At 45.6% G+C, this 22862-nt stretch overlaps 1 protein-coding gene across 3 annotated transcripts in view; it reads right to left on the bottom strand.

Moving 5' to 3' along the window:
- Positions 1–616: 616 nt before the first annotated feature.
- The window catches only part of LOC135058947 (low-density lipoprotein receptor class A domain-containing protein 1-like), an 84568-nt gene continuing 62322 nt past the window's right edge, over positions 617–22862 (bottom strand). For 2 of the 3 annotated variants that reach the window (XM_063963873.1, XM_063963874.1), the window contains exons 5-8: positions 16781–16842; positions 12615–12758; positions 9778–9900; positions 617–1937 (exon numbers count right to left, since the gene is read on the bottom strand). In XM_063963873.1, the coding sequence (XP_063819943.1) occupies positions 1554–1937; positions 9778–9900; positions 12615–12758; positions 16781–16842 (713 nt within the window). In that variant the 3' untranslated portion in view covers positions 617–1553. The remainder of the gene's footprint in view (positions 1938–9777; positions 9901–12614; positions 12759–16780; positions 16843–22862) is intronic. The other variant, XM_063963875.1, reaches the window with a different exon arrangement.

Below are 22862 nucleotides of genomic sequence, written 5' to 3'. Positions count from 1 at the left end.
CATGAGGAACTGCTTTAGGACATCCCCAATGTTTCCCTGTGGAAACCAATATACCACGCTGCAGAAAAGGAGATTTATGGTAGACTTACTATGGTTAAATCTCTTTCTGCGAGGTACATTGGTTCCACAGGATGCCCACCCTGACGCATCTAGCTTCTATGGGTTTGTATGGCATTAGCCGCTAGAGAACGTGGTTCTATGTGACTAACCTCTACCTTCTCTTTTACATGCTCCTGCATTGGACTGGTTAACGAAACTGAGCTCACAGTGCATTGAGGCGGGGTTATAGAGGAGGCCCCAATGCATCCTGGGACAGTCTAAAGCTTTAGCCTGTTGGTGCCTGGATCAAGATCCATCTCTACACTCTGATGTTTCCCTGTGGAACCAATGTACCTCACAGAAAGAGTTTTAACCATGGTAAGTCTACCATAAATCTGCTATCTTGCTATGTACTACTAAGCCCTTTGCGTAATATTGTAGAAAGAGCACGACATTAATAAAACTATTTCATGCATGTACTTATGTTTCCTCCCCCCTCCCAGCTGTACACTCCCCAGTGTGTTTTTTTTTTATCATGAACTTTTGAAATATCAATAAAAACAAATGATGGCCAGAATTTCTATTGGTAACCTTTATTATTGTGGCAGCTGCAGCATTTTTAATGTATCTTTTTATAAGTGTAGAAAATATCCTCGCTATACAGCCCAAATATTCCTGGTAAACCTCATAACTGCAGCTGCCTTATAAATAATTATAAATATAGAGGATACAAATAAATAAAATGGATCTGATAATACCAACAAATAGAAATGGCAGAAGGTTAAAAAAAAAAAGTGAAAACTATGTATAAAGATATAACACAGTAACTGTGGGACAGGCCACTATACCACATACTGTAAATACATAAACTGTACAGGTTTGCGTTTAATGGTTTTCTTTCGATGTAAAGGAGATCTAATTGCCTCCTAGTTTGTGTAGTGTATTTCATCATACTTCTGTGAGGTTGATGGAAATAAACTGTACAGGTAATGCTTATCCAAATAAAGAGCTCTCAAGACCCACTTCTTCACCAAACCCAGCCAAATCTCATCCTAATCCTCTGTTCCACGCTCTCTATGTACCCCATCTGTGTCACCCCTGTCTGTCTACCCTTCCCCTTCAGAGTGTAAGCTCTCACGAGCAGGGCCCTCTTCCCTCATGTTCTTATCCTTTTTCTTACTTTAATAATCATCAACTGCACCAAATCCCACGGTCTTCTGCCACCCTGATACTTATATCAGTGTCTTCTGCTGATGTAGCTATGTTTATTTACCCTGTACTTGTCCTATATTGTCGTCAACTGTAAGTTGCAGTTTTCCTGATTTGATTATTTATGTACTCTGTAATTGGGCGCAGCGGAACCCTTGTGGCACCATATAAATAAAGGCTAATAATAATAATAGAGGAATTTTCCATAGCTACATGGAGACTGATACAGCAGCAGCACCACGTAACAGGTGCTAGCAACTACTTGAAATAGACAAGATCTTATAATGGTGTAAAATAGTCCATTACTAATATAATATAAATACAAAGATGGTCAACGTAAAAAAATATCTTGAGTGGAGACACTTCCATCTTATGGGCAAAAACAGAAGCCCCTTTCTTATGTTGTAATTAGTGCTTTGTTGTGTGAAAGTGGAGATCTCCTTTCCAATGGTGAACCCATATAAGAGATGTAGGAATTCCTGTTCTAGAAACGTTTCTGCATAGACTTCTTTTCTAATATAGCATTTCCATTTCATGCTGTGGTATGCTGTCTCACTCGCAGGATATCTCATCACTCCAGTCTGTGCAGTCCTGGATGTTATCATGGCAGCGGCTCTTTGAGATGCAGTCACAGTCTGCAAAGTGCACAGTGTTGCATCTCCATCCTGGACATAGAGGGCAGCGTGTGGCTGAGAATAAAAGTAAAACATGTTGTCACTTAAAAGAAATCTCTTGCTGTTTTGTCTTTATAGGAAAATAATTAATAGCAAGCAGATTCTAGCTCTCATTTATCTAGTACTTTCTATAAAATGAAAGCCAGAATCTGATACCACTCCTTGTTTTATTTATGTTTGATACATTTCCCCCAAAGTCTTCGGTTGAGTATACACTTTGGTTAAGTTATACACACTTGCCAATGTGCCACTCGATATATCAGGCTAGACATCACAACTGGACGGGCATTTAAATTTGCCCTGTGGTGATGTAATTGTCAGTGGTTCCCATTGCTGCATGACTAGGTTGGTCAGCTGGTCACCTGTCCACACGTGCACCGATATATTGGCATTGGCTGTGTAGCAGGGTCAGTGTGATATGTCTCTGTACACATCATTCACATACGTATCTTCTGTACACGGGCAGATGCACTATGCGGTATGTTGTTCGTCGACTGATCGAACAACATATAGTATAGTGCAGTGGTTCCAAAACTCCTCAATGCACCCTAGCAGTCCAGGTTTTAAAGATATACAAGGCTCAGCACATATGGAAATCAAATTTACTGAGGTACTAATTAAGTCACCTGTGGCCAAGCATGGATTGAGGACTGAGTTTGGAAACCTCTGGCATAGTGTACCTAGCATTCAGCTCCTGCTGGTCTGGATGTCCTCAGTTTTGAAGTGGGTGGAAATAGAACAACATATAGCTGATCAAATCATTAAAGTGTTCACAACTGCAGAGAGTTTTTAATCACTTTAGAGAAGTGGTTCCCAAACGTTGTCCTCAAGGCACCCCAGCAGTCCATGTTATAGGGATATCCCTGCTTATGCACATATGGCATAATCAAATTGATTGAGGTACTAGGGGTCTATGTAGTAAGACTTGGAGAGAGAGAGAGAGAGAAAGAAAGTGGACAGACATAAAGTACCAACAAACCAGCTCCTAAATGTCATTTTTCATACACAGCCTGTAACATGGCAGTCAGGAGCTGATTGGCTGGTACTTTATCTCTGTCCACTTTATACTGTATCTCCCCATGGCTTAGTACATAGACCCCAAGTCATTTGGGCCTAATTAAGCACATCCTGAAAACCTGGACTGTTGGGGTGCCCTTGAGGTCCCTCTGCCTCCCTGCACTCTCCCCTACTGATTGCCGTGCTGCCGATCACTGCTGATCAGTCAGCACGGCAGGAGCTCCCCACCCAGTGGCTGCAGACAATAGCAGCCACTGGGGAGTGTAATTTAACACCCCCAAGCCCCCCCTGTGTTCCTGGAGGCTATCCCGGCTTTCAAAATGAAAGCCGCAATGGGCGCGATATTCCCGATCGATGTTTGGGAAAAAATATATTTCTCTGACGTCCTAGTGGATGCTGGGTACTCCGTAAGGACCATGGGGAATAGACGGGCTCCGCAGGAGACTGGGCACTCTAAAAGAAAGATTAGGTACTATCTGGTGTGCACTGGCTCCTCCCTCTATGCCCCTCCTCCAGACCTCAGTTAGAATCTGTGCCCGGCTCGAGCTGGTTGCACACTAGGGGCTCTCCTGAGCTTCTAGTAAAGAAAGTATTTGTTAGGTTTTTTATTTTCAGCGAGATCTGCTGGCAACAGACTCACTGCTACGAGGGACTTAGGGGAGAGAAGCGAACCTACCTGCATGCAGCTAGCTTGGGCTTCTAGGCTACTGGACACCATTAGCTCCAGAGGGATCGAACACAGGCCCAGCCTCGGTCGTCCGGTCCCGGAGCCGCGCCGCCGTCCCCCTTGCAGAGCCAGAAGCAAGAAGAACGTCCTGGAAATCGGCGGCTGAAGACTCCGGTCTTCATTAAGGTAGCGCACAGCACTGCAGCTGTGCGCCATTGCTCCCTATGCACACCACATACTCCGGTCACTGATGGGTGCAGGGCGCTGGGGGGGGCGCCCTGGGCTGCAATTAGAGTACCTTAAATTGGCAAAACAACACATAATATAGTCTAATAAACTTTATATGTGTAAAAATCCCCTGCGATAATATTAATAAAAGAGCGGGAGAAGCCCGCCGAAAAAGGGCCGGGGCTATCTCCCTCAGCACACTGGCGCCATTTCCTCTTCACAGCTCAGCTGGAAGACAGCTCCCCAGGTTCTCCCCTGCAGTTTCCAGGCTCAAAGGGTAAAAAACAGAGGGCGGGCACTAAATTTAGGAGCAAAACTGTATTGTATAGCTGCTATGGGGAAAATCACTTTCTGTAATAGTGTAAATCCCTGTTTATATAGCGCTGTGGTGTGTGCTGGCATACTCTCTCTCTGTCTCCCCAAGGGACTTGGTGGGGTCCTGTCCTCAGTCAGAGCATTCCCTGTGTGTGTGCGGTGTGTCGGTACGGCTGTGTCGACATGTTTGATGAGGAGGCTTATGTGGAGGCGGAGCAGGTGCCGATAAATGTGATGTCACCCCCTGCGGGGTCGACACCAGAGTGGATGGATATGTGGAAGGTTTTACACGACAGTGTCAACTCCTTACATAAAAGGTTCGATGACATAACAGCTGTGGGACAGCCGGCTTCTCAGCCAGTGCCTGACCAGGCGTCTCAAAGGCCATCAGGGGCTCAAAAACGCCCACTACCTCAGATGGCAGACACAGATGTCGACACGGAGTCTGACTCCAGTGTCGACGATGACGAGACTAATGTACATTCCACTAGGGCCATCCGTTGCATGATTACGGCAATGAAAAATGTGTTGCACATTTCTGACATTAACCCAGGTAACACTAAAAAGGGTATTATGTTTGGGGAGAAAAAGCAACCAGTGGTTTTTCCCCCACCAGATGAGTTAAATGAAGTGTGTGAAGAAGCGTGGGCTTCCCCCGATAAGAAACTAGTGATTTCTAAAAAGTTACTAATGGCGTACCCTTTCCCGCCAGAGGACAGGTTACGTTGGGAGACATCCCCGAGGGTGGATAAAGCGCTCACACGCTTGTCAAAAAGGTGGCACTGCCGTCTCAGGATACGGCCGCCTTAAAGGAGCCTGCAGATAGAAACCAGGAGGCTATCCTGAAGTCTGTGTATACACACTCAGGTACTATACTGAGACCTGCTATTGCTTCAGCATGGATGTGCAGTGCTGCAGCAGCGTGGTCTGATTCCCTGTCTGATAACATGATTCCCTTGACAGGGACACTATATTGCTAACCATAGAGCATATTAAAGACGTAGTCTTATATATGAGAGATGCACAGAGGGATATTTGCCGGCTGGCATCTAGAATTAATGCAATGTCCATTTCTGCCAGGAGAGTATTATGGACTCGGCAGTGGACAGGTGATGCGGATTCTAAAAGGCACATGGAGGTTTTGCCTTACAAGGGTGAGGAATTGTTTGGGGATGGTCTCTCGGACCTCGTTTCCACAGCAACAGCTGGGAAGTCGACATTTTTACCTCAGGTTCCCTCACAGCCTAAGAAAGCACCGTACTATCAGGTACAGTCCTTTCGGCCCCAGAAAGGCAAGCGGGTGAAAGGCGCGTCCTTTCTGCCCAGAGGCAGGTGTAGAGGGAAAAAGCTGCACCATACAGCCAGTTCCCAAGAACAAAAATCCTCCCCTGCTTCCACTAAATCCACCGCATGACGCTGGGGCTCTACTGGTGGAGCCAGGTGCGGTGGGGGCCCGTCTCCGGAACTTCAGCGACCGGTGGGTTCGCTCACAGGTGGATCCCTGGTTCTTCAAGTGGTATCTCAGGGATACAAGCTGGAATTCGAGACGTCTTCCCCTCGCCGTTACCTCAAATCAGCCTTGCCCACTACTCCCCAGGACAGGGAGGTAGTGCTGGCGGCAATTCACAAGCTGTACCTCCAGCAGGTGATAATAAAAGTTCCCCTCCTTCAACAGGGACGGGGTTACTATTCCACAATGTTTGTGGTACCGAAACAAGACGGTTCGGTGAGACCCATTCTAAATTTGAAATCCTTGAACACTTATATAAGGAAGTTCAAGTTAAAAATGGAATCGCTCAGGGCGGTTATTGCAAGCCTGGAAGAGGGGGATTACATGGTATCACTGGACATCAAGGATGCTTACCTGCATGTCCCCATTTACCCACCTCACCAGGTGTACCTCCGTTTTGTGGTACAGGACTGCCATTACCAATTCCAGACATTGCCGTTTGGTCTGTCCACGGCACCGAGGGTATTTACCAAAGTAATGGCCGAAATGATGATACTCCTTCGAAAGAAGGGAGTTATAATTATCCCGTACTTGGACGATCTCCTTATAAAGGTGAGGTCCAGGGAGCAGTTGTTGGTCGGAGTAGCACTATCTCAGGAAGTGCTACAACAGCACGGCTGGATTCTGAATATTCCAAAGTCGCAGCTGGCTCCTACGACACGTCTGCTGTTCCTGGGTATGATTCTGGAAACAGAACAGAAGAAGGTGTTTCTCTCGGAGGAGAAGGCCAAGGAGTTGTCATCTCTGGTCAGAGACCTCCTGAAACCAAAACAGGTGTCGGTGCATCATTGCACGCGAGTCCTGGAAAAGATGGTAGCTTCTTACGAAGCAATTCCCTTCGGCAGGTTCCATGCAAGGAACTTTCAGTGGGACCTGTTAGACAAGTGAGGATCGCATCTTCAGATGCATCGGCTGATCACCCTGTCCCCGAGGGCCAGGGTGTCTCTGCTGTGGTGGCTGCAGAGTGCTCATCTTCTCGAGGGCCGCAGATTCGGCATTCAAGACTGGGTCCTGGTGACCACGGATGCAAGCCTCCGAGGTTGGGGAGCAGTCACTCAGGGAAGAAATTTCCGAGGACAATGGTCGAGTCAGGAGACTTCCCTACACATAAATATTCTGGACCTAAGGGCCATTTACAATGCCCTAAGGCAAGCAGAACCCCTGCTTCAAAACCAGCCGGTGCTGATTCAGTCAGACAACATCACGGCTGTCGCCCATGTAAACCGACAAGGCGGCACAAGAAGCAGGATGGCGTTGGAAGAAGCCACAAGGATTCTCCGATGGGCGGAGTATCACGTGCTAACACTGTCAGCAGTGTTCATTCCGGGTGTGGAAAACTAGGAAGCAGACTTCCTCAGCAGGCACGACCTCCACCCGGGAGAGTGGGGACTTCATCCAGAAGTCTTCACGCAGATTGTGAACCGTTGGGAACGGTCACAGGTGGACATGATGGCGTCCCGCCTCAACAAAAAGCTAAAAAAGTATTGCGCCAGGTCAAGAGACCCTCAGGCGATAGCTGTGGACGCACTAGTGACACCGTGGGTGTACCAGTCGGTTGATGTGTTCCCTCCTCTTCCTCTCATACCCAAGGTACTGAGGATAGTACGTAAAAGAGGAGTAAGAACTATACTCGTAGTTCCGGATTGGCCAAGAAGAACTTGGTACCCAGAACTACAAGAAATGATCTCGGAGGACCCATGGCCTCTGTCTCTCAGACAGGACCTGTTACTGCAGGGGCCCTGTCTGTTCCAAGACTTACCGCGGCTGCGTTTGAAGGCTTGGCGGTTGAACACCGGATTCGAACGGAAAAGGGCGTTCCAGATGAAGTGATTCCTATGCTGTTAAAGGCTAGGAAAGACGCTGCCTGAAGTTCAGACATTGTTAAGGGAGTGCTGCATATTCAGCCCCCTTATGTGCCTCCAGTGGCACCTTGGGATCTCAACGTAGTGTTGGATTTCCTAAAATCACATTGTTTTGTGCCACTTCAGAACGTGGAGTTGAAGTATCTCACGTGGAAAGTGGTCATATATATATTTGGCCTTGGCTTCGGCTAGGCGTGTGTCAGAATTGGCGGCTTTGTCATGTGAAAGCCCTTATCTGATCTTCCATAGGGACAGGGCAGAATTGAGGATTCGTCCCCAATTTCTCCCTACGGTGGTATCAGCGTTTCATTTGAACCAACCTATTGTGGTGTCTGCGGCTACTCGGGACTTGGAGGCCTCCAAGTTGCTGGACGTAGTCCGGGCCCTGAAAATCTATGTTTCCAGGACGGCTAGAGTCAGAAATACTGACTCGCTGTTATCCTGCATGCACCCAACAAGCTGGGTGCTCCTGCTTCTAAGCAGACTATTGCTCGCTGGATCTGTAGCACGATTCAACTTGCACATTCTGCGGCTGGACTGCCGCATCCTAAATCAGTAAAAGCCCATTCCACGAGGAAGGGGGCTCTTCTTGGGCGGCTGCCCAAGGGGTCTCGGCATTACAACTTTGCCGAGCTGCTACCTGGTCGGGGTCAAACACGTTTGCAAAATTCTACAAGTTTGATACCCTGGCTGAGGAGGACCTTGAGTTTGCTCATGCGGTGCTGCAGAGTCATCCGCACTCTCCCGCCCGTTTGGGAGCTTTGGTATAATCCCCATGGTCCTTACGGAGTACCCAGCATCCACTAGGACGTCAGAGAAAATAAGAATTTACTCACCGGTAATTCTATTTCTCGTAGTCCGTAGTGGATGCTGGGAGCCCGTCCCAAGTGCGGACTCTCTGCAATACGTGTATATAGTTATTGCTTAACTAAAGGGTTTTGTTATGAGCCATCTGTTAATGAGGCTCATTTGTTGTTCATACTGTTAACTGGGTATAGTTATCACAAGTTGTACGGTGTGATTGGTGTGGCTGGTATGAGTCTTACCCTGGATTCCAAATCCTTTCCTTGTAGTGTCAGCTCTTCCGGGCACAGTTTCCCTAACTGAGGTCTGGAGGAGGGGCATAGAGGGAGGAGCCAGTGCACACCAGATAGTACCTAATCTTTCTTTTAGAGTGCCCAGTCTCCTGCGGAGCCCGTCTATTCCCCATGGTCCTTACGGAGTACCCAGCATCCACTACGGACTACGAGAAATAGAATTACCGGTGAGTACATTCTTATTTTTTTTAAATCAATAAAATATTTTTTTTTAACTAAAATAATTTTGGATAGGGTTAAATTCATGTTCTTCTCCTAATACACCCATAAAAAAAAAAAACGACAATTTCAGAGCGTTTTTTTTTTTTTTGGGGGGGGGGGAATCGTCGGTATAAGTGGTTAAGAGCGTGGATTTGGAGGACAAGATGTTGACTTTGTTAGTACGGAAGAATGCAAATTAAAGTATTGGGCATTTTGTCATGGTTCTTGCCAAGTGCCAGGTAGCTCACGAGTGCACCTACTATTGATCTGAACAGATTTCATTTTGTGGAGGGGATGATGTAAATAAAGGGGTGGAGAAGGCTTATTTACAGGGTGAGCAGCGTTATTATGTCCACTCACAGATATCCGAGACTCGGTCTTGTCTCTCTCATTATTATAACATTAGGATGAACTTTGCACTTTCATTTGTACTTCAATGGGAAATCATGCTTAAACCCATGTAATAAAAAAATGAAAACAAAAAAATAAACATAATTTAGTACAGCCCAAATTTCCATTGACAATTATGATTTCTCCAAGTAATTATTGAAGCCAAGCAGTATTGTAGGAGAAACAGAAAAGTCTATGAAATGGGTTATCATAATGTGGTAGCAGAATGAACTTATTACGTGATGTTCCTTTACTGTTCCTTTATTATCAGGTTTATCAACCAATCCGTAAAACTAGGAGCAAAAACATTTTAAAGGGATCTTCTAGAGGCCATTGAGTGTGTGCACATCATGACTGGTGGACAGGTGCACTGTGAACGTCAAAAAATCAAGAACAAGCAAGCCTTTGCCCTGCCCCATGGGAGTTGTCTGTCCTCCCTTAGGACACCTGCGTTATTGTTTGACAGATGTATTGCCCCAGTCCAACTGCCCACCTGCCACTGTCCACGGAGGTTGATGAAATATGACTCTTATCGTGTTCGATGTATCATTTTGTACATGGACTATACCTGATTCATCTGAACAGTCCCCACAGTCATTCCTGTTGTCACAAAGTTTGTCCATGTATGTCCACGATCGACTGTTTGCACACTTGTATACCAAGCCTTCTGGAAGGCTATTGGGTAAGTTGCCTGTTTTGATTTAAAAATGAATTATTAGTTACACTTCTAAATAACAAATCAGATAATTCAGTTTAATATGAACATCTATGTAATAATGCTTTTTTTTTTTTTTTTTACTATTTCCCTTCAGAGCTGCCTGGACTAGTCAGAACATAGGCCCTCATTCCGAGTTATTCGCTCGTTATTTTCCTTCGCATCGGTGCGATTTTCCGCTAACTGCGCATGCGCAATGTTCGCACTGCGGCTGCGTCAAGTAAATTTGCTAAGAAGTTTGGTATTTTACTCACGGCATTACGAGGTTTTTTCTTCGTTCAGGTGATCAGAGTGTGATTGACAGGAAGTGGGTGTTTCTGGGCGGAAACTGGCCGTTTTATGGGTGTGAGAAAAAACGCTGCTGTTTCTGGGAAAAACGCGGGAGTGGCTGGAGAAACGGGGGAGTGTCTGGGCGAACGCTGGGTGTGTTTGTGACGTCGAACCAGGAACGAAACTGACTGAACTGATCGCAATGGCTGAGTAAGTCTCGAGCTATTCAGAAACTGCTAAGAAATGTCTATTCGCAATTTTGCGAATCTTTCGTTCGCAATTCTGCTAAGCTAAGATTCACTCCCAGAGGGCGGCGGCTTAGCGTGTGCACTGCTGCGAAAAGCGGCTAGAGAGCGAACAACTCGAAATGAGGGCCATGGACTCAAGAAGGAGATAAAAGTACAACAGGGGGGTACTAGCCCACATTAACCACAAAGAACCCGAGTTACAAGTGAGATTGATCTATAACCAAAGTACCTAATCGCAGGCCACTGACAGATGCTGGATTCAAATAAAATATGTAGGCTTTGACAGCTACTGGATTAAACTAAATTCACTGTCTTGTGCTTGGAACCAGTCCAGGACTTTTACTAGCCTTATGGCATAGAATAGATCATTATCTAGCTGAATGATCCATCTGCAGTTAAGGGATACAACAGTGATTTTTAGATATGCTATGTCATTCTATTATTGCTCTGCTGATTTGACGAGATCCAGTGTGTTTCACGAACATACGCCATTAGGCGATCACCCCCATTCTGCATTGTTAACAACCAGCAAGAGACATCCTTGGCTGTACTAAGGCTTCTACAGATAATTTTGACCCACCATCAATGTGCAACAGCAGGAACCATCTCCTAACCTTGCAGTGTTTGTGTTCATTTGTGCTCTGAAACCACAACTTGGTTGGGTTATTGACTGCCAATCTCCATCTGTGATAAGATATGACATTTGTATATTCTCATACTCTTGCTCCAGCATTGTGTTGTGCTCTGCTGCTAGTTGCTCTGAACAAGTTGTGCTGGCCTTGATTATCAGTGGTTTGCTGTAGATAACAGAACCTCTGTTGGTTGGATGTTGGATGCCATTTGGGTGATGGCCTAATACACCAGCTATTCTACTGCTGTGTTTAACAATCCTGAGAATGTGCCTGTATCTCTCGATACTACTTCACCATGTTCCAACTCACCTAAGAAGCCTTTCATATAGCCTGTCCATCTCAATTCTATTTGCTATCTTTTTATAAAATAGGCTTATCCCCATAGGTAACAAGATGAACATCATCTCCTTACATCTTCATTTCCACTTACATATTTAAGAATGACCTCAGAGTCACTTACAGTCTGGTGCTGCCACCTAGTCATTGGCCGACTTCAAGAATATGTTATAGACATACAGCAGAATTGAATGCTTTATACACCCTGCATTTCTACTACCTCTAAAAAAGTGATGGCATTAGGGTCCTCATATTCCAAAGACAGTTCTGGCTTATCTTACTGTTATGTGCATTTCCCTTTATTCTAAAAATGATTATACAATAAGTGACGCTTTCATGTAAATGGCTTTTGAAAAACCATGTTGTAAAAACATGGCAGCTGGTCCCTAAAGCAAGGTTATCACCATGCACTTATGTTGTAAGGGAGGAGTACTGTATTCTGTGGCTCTTATCAGACTGGCCATACCATCCATCTATCAGTTGAGCTATGTGCCACGTGTGACACACTTTTAGTGCACCACATACTGGTTCAGTTCACTATGGGCCTGATTCAGCTATGGTTGGAGTAGCTTACATGGAAGCAGCAGCAATAGCTGTAATATGGTAATGAAGCACTGGGCATCACACCTCATGCAGCATTACTGATCCAAGCTGCATCCTAGAACACAGTGTCGGATCATCTCCGACACCATTGGCAGGCTGTGTGACCCATGGGGTCGCGCGAACCAGCGGCCGCAATGCCTACCATGAGGCTAGGAAATCTGCAACCTTTGATGGAGATCCTGGCCTTTTCCCTCCCCGGCAATGGCAGCGGTACGCCTCCATTTGTAGAAACGGAGACCATCACTGCTCCCAAATGGCATCAGACTGTCAATCACTGACCATCTAATGATGTAGTGTGACTGACACATGCGCAGTACTGAACATCGGCACTGCGACATACGCCACAACTGCAACCTAACCTGCATGAGGCCCTATATGTAGCCAAAAGGTCCATTTTAGCATAGGAAACTTCTCTATAAACGTCCCTGTATTTATAGACTATTGTGTATTGAAAGTATTATACGTATGTTAAACAGTAAATATTAATTTAGATCTAACAGTGGTCTTTATAATAAGACTTACTTGTAGGTCTTATGTGTCTACTATGTTATCTAATATTCAGCTAAAAATATTACAATATTTATAAATATTTAATACTCACCACAGTATCTTCTAGATTCATCCTCTCCATTGCCACAATCCACCTTCCCGTCACACAATGCTGATGCCCCAATGCATGTGGCTCGATCATCACAGAGGAAGCCGGATTTGCCGGATGACGTTTTGCACTCACGTGTGTACAAGTCTGGGGAGGGAGTAAAAAAAACAACAGAGAATATTTATGTTGATAAATTGAATGAGGAAGCATTATACAGCTGTATTGGTTTATGCTATGTAGTAGTAAAAAAATGCCAGTTATTAAGGTATTTTGCGTTAGAATCCATCCCCACATCATGTACCCAACCTACAGCCCACTATGGGGCCTATTTATCATTAAATATTTGCGGCTTATTCCCTCCTGAACCCTCACCGGCCATAGCCACCACGCATGCATGGTCAGCGGGACCGCTACCACTCTGAGCACACTGTAGGCATGGATTACTTTCGGAGCCCCCGTTCCTGCGAGTGTTCAGTGATACATCCTGGTGGAACAATCGCGTACCGCAATGCAATTCTGGGCACTATATTGTCCCCAGATCGCATTGACTATGCAATTATTGATAAATGGGCACCTATAAGTTATTAAGCCTAAAATGATGGGTTATTACTACCACCAATGCAGCTCTTGTAGCATTATGGCTCTGGATCTAGAAAGGCAGTGTGGCCACGCATTTTTTTTTAGCTGGCCTAAACCCCAAGAACCTTCAGCACTGTGCTAACTAGCCTAGAGCTGTTTGGCACTATACCAGGGGGACTCCACACTGCCAGTTTCCTTACTACACTGCCAGCAGCTCTCACTGGCATAGTCTATTGCTGGTATCAACAATTTGGGATGCCCTCACGTATTTTGACTCCCGATTTTTACCTGTTATTGATGGGGCAGTTATTGTTTTTCTTTTGTCTATGGTAGACACCCCGCCCCAAGCCCAGAGAAGCCAAAGAGCTGGGCACACTTTTCTTAAGCTGCCTGGAGCGGCCTCAGGTTTTATTGAAAACGTATTATTTAATTTCTACTTTATACAACACAGGGCTGTCAGCGGGACCAGTGTTATACACATTGCCGCTAACCGCTACATTACCGAGCGGCCTGCACAATGGCGATAGGATCGATGTCACTGGCCACCTCCGGCACAACACACAGGGCCAGATGTACTAAGGCTTGAAAAGTGATAAATTTCACGGTGATAAATTACCAGCCAACCAGCTCCTGTCATTTTTCAAACCTAGCCTGTAACATGGCAGTTAGGAGCTGATTGGCTGGTACTTGAATTTCACCATGAAATGTATCACTTTTCAAGGCTTAGTACATCTCCCCCACAGGGAGACAGCCTCGGCCGGATCACAGGGGCCGGTAAGTAGCTCCCTGCGGTGAGAGAGCAGTAGCGGCTATTATCGCCAGAGGGAGAGGTGCATTACCCTGTTATCTCCGCCCCCACCCTTTAGTGCGTATCTTGTCCATGGCTGCCTGCCAAAGGCTCCTCTCTCCTCCCACTCCTAGACACAATGCACTGCCTGCCTGCAGGGAGAGATGATCCTAACTCTTACTGCCTCTCCTACAGTGCATCCGGAAAGTATTCACAGCGCTTCAATTTTTTCACATTTTGTTATGTTACAGCCTTATTCCAATATGGAATAAATTCATTTTTGTCCTCAAAATTCTACACACAATACCCCATAATGACAACGTAAAAAAAGTTTTTTTGAGATCTTTGCAAATTTATTAAAAATAAAAAAATAAAAAATATCACATGCGCATAAGTATTCACAGCCTTGAAGCTCAAAATTGAGCTCAGGTGCATCCTGTTTTCACTGATCATCTTTGAGATGTTCCTACAGCTTAATTGGAGTCCACCTGTGGTAAGTTCAGTTGATTGGACATGTGGGGTGATTCCAAGTTGTTCGCTCGTTGCCGATTTTCGCTATACTGCGATTAGTCGCTTACTGCGCATGCGCAAGGTTCGCAGTGCGCATGCGCTTGGTTATTTTACACAAAAGTTAGGTATTTTACTCACGGCATAACAAAGCTTTTTCATCGCTGTGCTGATCGTAGTGTGATTGACAGGAAGTGGGTGTTTCTGGGCGGAAACTGGCCGTTTTATGGGAGTGTGCGGAAAAACGCAGGCGTTCGAGTTGCAAAACACAGGAGTGGCTGGAGAAACGGGGGAGTGGTTGGGCAAACGCTGGGTGTGTTTGTGACGTCAAACCAGGAACGAAAAGGACTGAGCTGGTCGCAATGGCTGAGTAAGTCTGGAGCTACTCAGAAACTGCTAAGAAATTTCTATTCGCAATTCTGCTAATCTTTCATTTGCAATTCTGCTAAGCTAAGATACACTCCCAGAGGGCGGAGGCTTAGCGCGTGCAATGCTGCTAAAAGCAGCTAGCGAGCGAACAACTCGGAATCACCCCCATGATTTGGAAAGGCACACACCTGTCTATATTAGGTCCCACACTTGACAGTGCATGTCTGAGCACAAACCAAGCATGAAGTCAAAGGAATTGTCTGTAGACGTCCGAGACTGGATTGTCTCGAGGCACAAATCTGGGGAAGGGTACAGAAAGATATCTGCTGCTTTGAAGGTCCCAGTGGCATCCATCATTCGTAAATAAAAGAAGTTTGGAACCACCAGGACTCTTCCTAGAGCTGGCCGGCCAGCTAAATTGAGCAATCAGGGGAGAAGGGCCCTAGTCAGGGAGGTGACCAAGTACCCGATGGTCCCTCGGTCAGAGCTACAGCAATCCTCTGTCGAGAGAGGAGAACCTTCCAGAAGGACAACCATCTCTGCAGCAATCCACCAATCAGGCCTGAATGGTAGAGTGGCCAGACAGAAGCCACACCTTCGTAAAAAGCACATTGCAGCCCACCTGGAGTTTGCCAAAATCACCTGAAGGACTCTCAGACCATGAGAAACAAAATTCTCTGGTCTGATGAGACAAAGATTGAACTCTTTGGCGTGAATGCCAAGCGTCATGTTTGGAGGAAACCAGGCACTGCTCATCACCAGGCCAATACCATCACTACAGTGAAGCATGGTGGTGGCAGCATCATGCTGTGGGGATGTTTTTCAGCCACATGAACTGGGAGACTAGTCAGGATAGAGGGAAATATGAATGCAGCAATGTACAGAGACAGCCTGGATGCAAACCTGCTCCAGAGTGCTCTTGACCTCAGACTGGGGTGATGGTTCATCTTTCAGCAGGACACCGACCATAAGCACACAGCCAAGATATCAAAGAGTGGCTTCAGGACAACTCTGTGAATGTCCTTGAGTGGCCCAGCCAGAGCCCAGACTTGAATCCGATTGAACATCTCTGGAGAGATCTGAAAATGGATGTGCAGCGACGCTTCCCATCCAACCTGATGGAGCTTGAGAGGTGCTGCAAAGAGGAATGGGCGAAACTGCCCAAAGATAGGTGTGCCAAGCTTGTTGCATCTTATTCAAAAAGACTTGAGGCTTTAATTGCTGCCACAGGTGCATCAACAAAGTATGGAGCAAAGGCTGTGAATACTACTTATGTACATGTGATTTCTTAGTTGTTTAATTTTAATAAATTTGCAAAAATCTCGGAATTTTTTTTTTTTTTCACGTTGGCATTATGGACTATTGTGTGTAGAATTTTGAGGGAAAAAAATGAATTTATTCCATTTTGGAATAAGGCTGTAACATAACAAAATGTGGAACAAGTGAAGCGCTGTGAATACTTTCCGGATGCACTGTATACCTCACTCTTTTGGTGCCAGTATAATGTCCCCTTCCTCACCTATTTGGTGCTGGTTATTGGAAACTACAGTCTTTATTTTTCTCTGCACTTTCTGTATGAGCACTTGCAGGGCTTAAAGTGGTCCTGGAGAGGTGGGGGAACTCATCTCCACTATCACCTGCGCGCCGTAGGCGCGCGCCGCAGAAAGGGGTGTGGCCTCACTAAGAAGGGGCGTGGTCACACAATAGTACCCCCAATTAAAAATCAGCTCCATTACACCTAATTACATCACTGTTACTTTAACATTAATGAAAAAACTGAGCCAGCCTAAAACTACACCTGCAACCTGGGAAGCATATAAGTTAACCCAATGCACAGCCAAGATGGGGGTAGGGGACCCCAGCTGGATACATACAGAGCAGTATCACTATATAAACACAGCGAGGGGGTCTCAGCCCCGGTACTCACAGAAAGATCCCGAACAGCAGTGCAACAACTCCGAGCTCCTGTAGCTGCACCCTCATCGTCCACTGCAGGGGCAAACACAGGATTTGGAAGGGTGGGGGGCGTGTGTGTGTGTCATATATAAATAAAATGCCCCCGCACACACACTGGGACTGCAGACTGTACATACACACACACACTGGGACTGCAGTCTGCCCCACCACACCATGACTGCAAATTACAAACACACACTGGGACCGCAGACTGTCCCCCCCACACACTCACAGACACTTAAACTGCAGAATACATTACACACATGCTCATTCCCCCCCCCCCTCACACACACACACACACACACACACACACACACACACACACAATAGGACTGCAAATTACACACACACACATATGCTGGGACTGCAGATAGTACACACACACTCCCCCTTCTCCCTCCTTCCCCAGTGACAGCAGCAGCTCACATCTGACCTGTGTAAGTGTAATTATGGGAGGCACTGGCAGCTGTGGACTGGAGCCGAGGAAGACGGGAGTTCCTGCCGATGAGTAGTGCAGTGAGTGTCCCCTGCACTGCTTGGGAAATGAAAGGGCTGCACGGAGCTGTGCCGCGGCAGCACAGATCACAGTTCAAGCTTGAGGCTTCTCTCACAAAAAAATAAACAATAATCGGTGCACTGCGATGGGTCTGCCTGGCAGTCCTCCTGCATCGCAGTGCAATGATTATTGTTTATTTATTTGTGAGAGAAGCCTCAAGCTTGAACTGTGAAATGTGCTGTCCACCGGCATCATAGAGATGGGGACAGCCGGTGGCACTGCACTGGAGGGAGGCAGCTATCCGGGGACTGCTAGACGCGGGAGAGAGGAGGGAGTACACCTCTGTCAGTGGGACGGAGGAGTAGCAGAGTGCGTCAGTGGGTCCCAGCTGTAGTGAGGTTTGACGTTGTCTGCAGCCGTCAGCCATTCCTGCGGACTGGCTGCTGATCAAAAGAAGAGGCCGCTCTTTGAATCTGATTATGGCGCCGATTGTGCACCAATCACGGCTAGCGGACCGCCAGCCAATGAGAAGGTGCCACTAAGCAGCTTCTCATTGGCTGGCGGTGCGCGAGCCATGATTGGCTCACATGCTCACCCACTTTTTTTAAAAAAAAAGCCTTGCTTTCTTTTTATTGGCAGCCGGTCCGCCCATGAGCCAGGATTAGCTGGCGGCTGCTGCAAGTTTCCAAGTACACTGAGCAGACGCTAGTGGCCGGACGGAGGCGGAACTGGTTCCGCCTTCAATTTGAAGTGACGGAACGCAGTTCCGCCCCGTTCCGGCCCACTTTAAGCACTGAGCACTTGAATATTGCTGTGTGCCTGTTTGGTTTAAAGTTTCCTTTTATTATTAACTCCACTGTGCCTAGGACAATTATTGCAGCTCAGTAACTACTTACAACCTACTCTCTTATCTAGAATTGTATTTGCTCACATGCTGCCTACTGGGTATAGAATTATTGCAGCTCAGTTGCTACTACAGGTTGAGTATCCCATATCCAAATATAGCGAAATACGGAATTATTTGAGTGAGAGTGAAATAGTGAAACCTTTGTTTTCTGATGGCTCAATGTACACAAACTTTGTTTAATAAATAGTTATTAAAAATATAGTATTTACTGACCTACAGGCTGTGTGTATAAGGTGTATATGAAACATAAATGAATTGTGTGAATGTACACACACTTTGTTTAATGCACAAAGTTATTAAAAATATTGGCTAAAATCACCTTCAGGCTGTGTGTATAAGGTGTATATGAAACATAAATGCATTCTGTGCTTAGACTTAGGTCCCATCGCCATGATATCTCATTGTGGTATGCAATTATTCTAAAAACACTGAAAAATCCAATATCCAAAAACTTCTGGTCCCAAGCATTTTGGATAAGGGATACTCAACCTGTATTTACAGCCTGTTCTGTTTTATAGGTTTATACTTGCTCTCATTACTGACTGCTAATTAGATAATTACTCTGTGCAGCACAGTTGTTTATTGTCTTACTTGTGTGCCTACTTATTTGTTTATTGGTGGTCACTGCATTGTAACTGGGTTTTTGCAGTAACAATTCAGTAGACTTACTGGACCACTTATTTTACTCTTACTGTATTATTTTATTTGGGGTCTCATATCATTCAGTGCTCTCACACAGCCACCTTAGGGGGTCATTCCGAGTTGATCGCTCGCTAGCATCTTTTTGCAGCGCTGTGATCAGATAGTCGCCGCCTATGGGGGAGTGTATTTTCGCTTTGCAAGTGTGCGAACACTTTTGCAGCCGACGGCACAAAAAAGTTATTTGCAGTTTCTGAGTAGCTCTGGACTTACTCAGCTGCTGCGATCACTTCAGCCTTTTTGGTCCCGGAATTGACGTCAGACACCTGCCCTGCAAACGCTTGGACATGCCTGCGTTTTTGCAAACACTCCCATAAAGTGGTCAGTTGACACCCACAACGCCCTCTTTCTGTCAATCACCTTGCGATCGGCTGTACGAATGGATTCTTCGTTAAATCCATCGCCCAGCACTGATCCTCTTTGTACCCGTACAACGCGCCTCTGGGGTTGGTCCATCATGGGCATCTGCCTTGTCACATGCAGTGCTTGAACTAGCTACTCAACCGGGCAGCCTCCTGGCCTGCTCCTCCATTGTGGGGGGGGGGGGGGGGGGGGGTTGTCATCCGGTCACTGCTCACCTAACTCCTGTGAAATTGCAACCTTCTTTCTCAGAAGTAGTATAGGTTCCCGGCTTGTCCCAACCCATCCAAGGTCTGCATTAGGTATAGAATTCTGTGCAGCAGATGCTAGAGCCTTTGACAGAAACCCTCTAGGTGAGATAGTTTCATGCTTCTCCACTGTGGCTATTAATCCGATTCTGACAACTCTTCTGGCCTAGACAATGAGTTGTCTGAGACGGACAATCACTTGCAGATGTAGATGCATTGGTAAAGGCAGCATGGACTATATTGCTTATAAAGGATTCTAATGTCTCTCCAGCCACAGAGGCATCCCTCGCTTTAAATGGAAAACGGTGGCAGCAATTTTGCTTTCCTCTGTTCTGCTAGTGGATCTACTGGCGGAAGCTTGGCCGAACTCATGCCGGGTGCCAAACTGCCAAAGAGGAGGTTATACGCCTTATTTATTCCAGAAACTAAGACCATGGACGAATTCATCCAAGAAAATCTTAGCAAGGGCTTCATTAGACCTTCAAAGTCGCTAATACCAGCTGGGTTCTTCTTTGCAGTTAACAAAGATGGAAGACCCCGGCCTTGATTTCAGGGGTTTAAACTAAATTATGGTCAAAAATACTTACCCCTTGCTATTGATTTCCTGGTTATTTGACCATCTGAGAGTGGCTGCCATTTTTTTTCTAAAATTGATCTACAGGGCGCATATAATCTTATACATATCAAGGACAGACACAAATGAAAAACAGCGTTTATCTCTCTGGGCATTATGAATACCTGGTCATGCCCTTTCTGTCCCCGCTATCTTCCCAGATTTAATTGATGACGCCCTCCGTGAATTCTTGGGAAGATTTGTTGTGGTCTACTTAGACAACATTCTGATTTATTCCCAGAACTTGGAGCAGAACTGAAACCACGTCAAGCAAGTTCATCTGAAACTCAGAGTGCACCAATATATGCAAATATTGAAAAGTGCAAGTTCAAGGTTAAGGAAGTCTCATTTTTGGGTTACATTATAACCCCTAAGGGATTCTCCATGAATCTCCAGTAAACTACAGGCCGTCATCAACTGACTCAGACCCACGAACCTGAAACCATCCAAAGATTCCTGTCTTTACAAATTATTATAGAAGGTTTATCTGGTCATTTTCTGTGTTCGCTGCTCCAATCATTGTCTTAACTAAAAAAGGAGCTGATACCTCTACCTGGTCCTCACATTTGAAGCCTTTGAAGCGTTAAAACAAGCTTTTGTTTCAGCCCCAATCCTTCATCAACCAAATCCAGATTTACTTTTTTTCATTGAAGTGGATGTCCCAGAGGTTGGTATTGAAGAAATTCTCTCAGAAGTATCCTGTTGATAACAAATTGCATCCCTGTGCCTTCTTGTCCCAGAAATTATCTGCTGCTGAAGCCAAATATGATGTAGGAAACCGTGAACTGATTGCTATTAAATGGGCCTTTGAAGTTTGGAGGTACTGGCTGGAGAGGGCATAACACTATCACAGTCATCAAACAGGTGAATTCAGCTGCTTTCACCTTAAGTTGCTAAAGTCGTTGCGAATTTCTAACACCTTCCACTGCTCTCTGTTAAAACTTGTGTTCTCTTTAAAGAAATTTATGTTTTCTCATCCTAAGAAGCCATCTCCAGTTCTGGTCCCGGGTCACCAGGAATATGTGGTGAAAAAGATCCTGAATTCCAAATATCTGCAGAGGCCAGTCCATTTCTTGTTTTATTGGAAGAACTATGGGTATGGCAAGAGATCATCGGTACCCCAAAGATATTTATATGTGGATAATCTTAAGGGAAAACTTTCTTCAGAGTTTTCAAATAAGCCAGGTCCTAGGGTTTAATTAACCCCTCATCAAGAGGTGGGGGTACTGTTACGAGTCACCGCAGCAACTCATCTCTACTGCGGGTCCCGGCCATGCTAAGCGACCGGGATGGTGCATCACTCTCCTGCAATGCCCGATGGTCCTGCTGATTGTTAGGTAACTGGAATACCAGACGGCCATAGGGAATCCTGAGGCTGCTGTAGCCTAGCAGCTGGGCCTTGTGAGGTACATGCAGTGCTACAGCTGTATTTAGTTATTCATTAAGGGGGCCTTCTCTCTCTGGCTGTGCTGATCGGTGCTTGTGCCTGTTAAAAGGCAGTCAGCCTTGCACTACACTGCCGGTCATAGCTTATACTCCTGTGTAAGTTGCGGGTCTGTATCCTGAACTTTGGAAACTTTACTGCTTTTGCCCTGCTGTGCCAGTGTATTCTGAGATCCAGTCTTGATTGGAACCTTGTCCCTGCTTTGGTCACTTGTGATTAGTGTCAGTTTATTCCTCTGCCTGTTTCTTTGTGTGCCATCTCTCCTGCATTCCATCTGTAAGCTACTACAGGTTGAGTATCCCATATCCAAATATTCCGAAATACGGAATATTCTGAAATACGGACTTTTTTGAGTGAGAGTGAGATAGTCAAACCTTTGTTTTTTGATGGCTCAATGTACACAAACTTTGTTTAATACACAAAGTTATTACAAATATTGTATTAAATGACCTTCAGGCTGTGTGTATAAGGTGTATATGAAACATAAATGAATTGTGTGAATGTAGACACACTTTGTTTAATGCACAAAGTTATAAAAAATATTGGGTAAAATGACCTTCAGGCTGTGTGTATAAGGTGTATATGAAACATAAATGCATTCTGTGCTTAGATTTAGGTCCCATCGCCATGATATCTCATTATGGTATGCAATTATTCCAAAATACGGAAAAATCCGATATCCAAAATTCCTCTGGTCCCAAGCATTTTGGATAAGGGAGACTCAACCTGTATATCACTTCTCACTGTGATTATCTACCCTAACTTTCACAGTGTCACTCCACTTCTGCTATTGTGGACACCAATTGCTTGCTTGTTACAGGCAGAAGACCCTCCCCTGTGGCTCTAGGGGTAATTATGTAATTGTGCTGGAGTTACATAACACTCGGGTTCAGGGTGGAATCACTATGCCCCATCATGCAACCCTAGAGGCCGGTGATTTCATGGAATCCTTAGACATCCATAATGCCTACTTACATATTTCCATATGGAGGATCACCAACAGTTCCTTCAGTTTGCAGTACAAAAGGATTACTTCCAGTTTCAGGCTTTGCTTTAGGGTCTTTGTACAGCTGCTTGGATATTCACAAAAGTCATAGCCAAGATGGAGGCTGACCAATGGTGCAGGGGGATTTGGATTCTGTCATATGGGGATGACCTTCTCCTTCTGGCCCAGTCTCCAGACACTCTTTGGGAGCATCTGCACCTCACCCTGACCTTGTTCCAGACCCTGGTTGGCTCATCAAATGGCGCACATTCAGCCTTTCCCCATTTCAAGAAATGCTGTA

Source organism: Pseudophryne corroboree, chromosome 1 (genome assembly GCF_028390025.1).
Source record: "Pseudophryne corroboree isolate aPseCor3 chromosome 1, aPseCor3.hap2, whole genome shotgun sequence".
NCBI classification, from domain to species: domain Eukaryota; kingdom Metazoa; phylum Chordata; class Amphibia; order Anura; family Myobatrachidae; genus Pseudophryne; species Pseudophryne corroboree.
The sequence above is the reverse complement of the archived record's forward strand: the minus strand, read 5'-3'. Positions and strand labels throughout refer to the sequence as shown.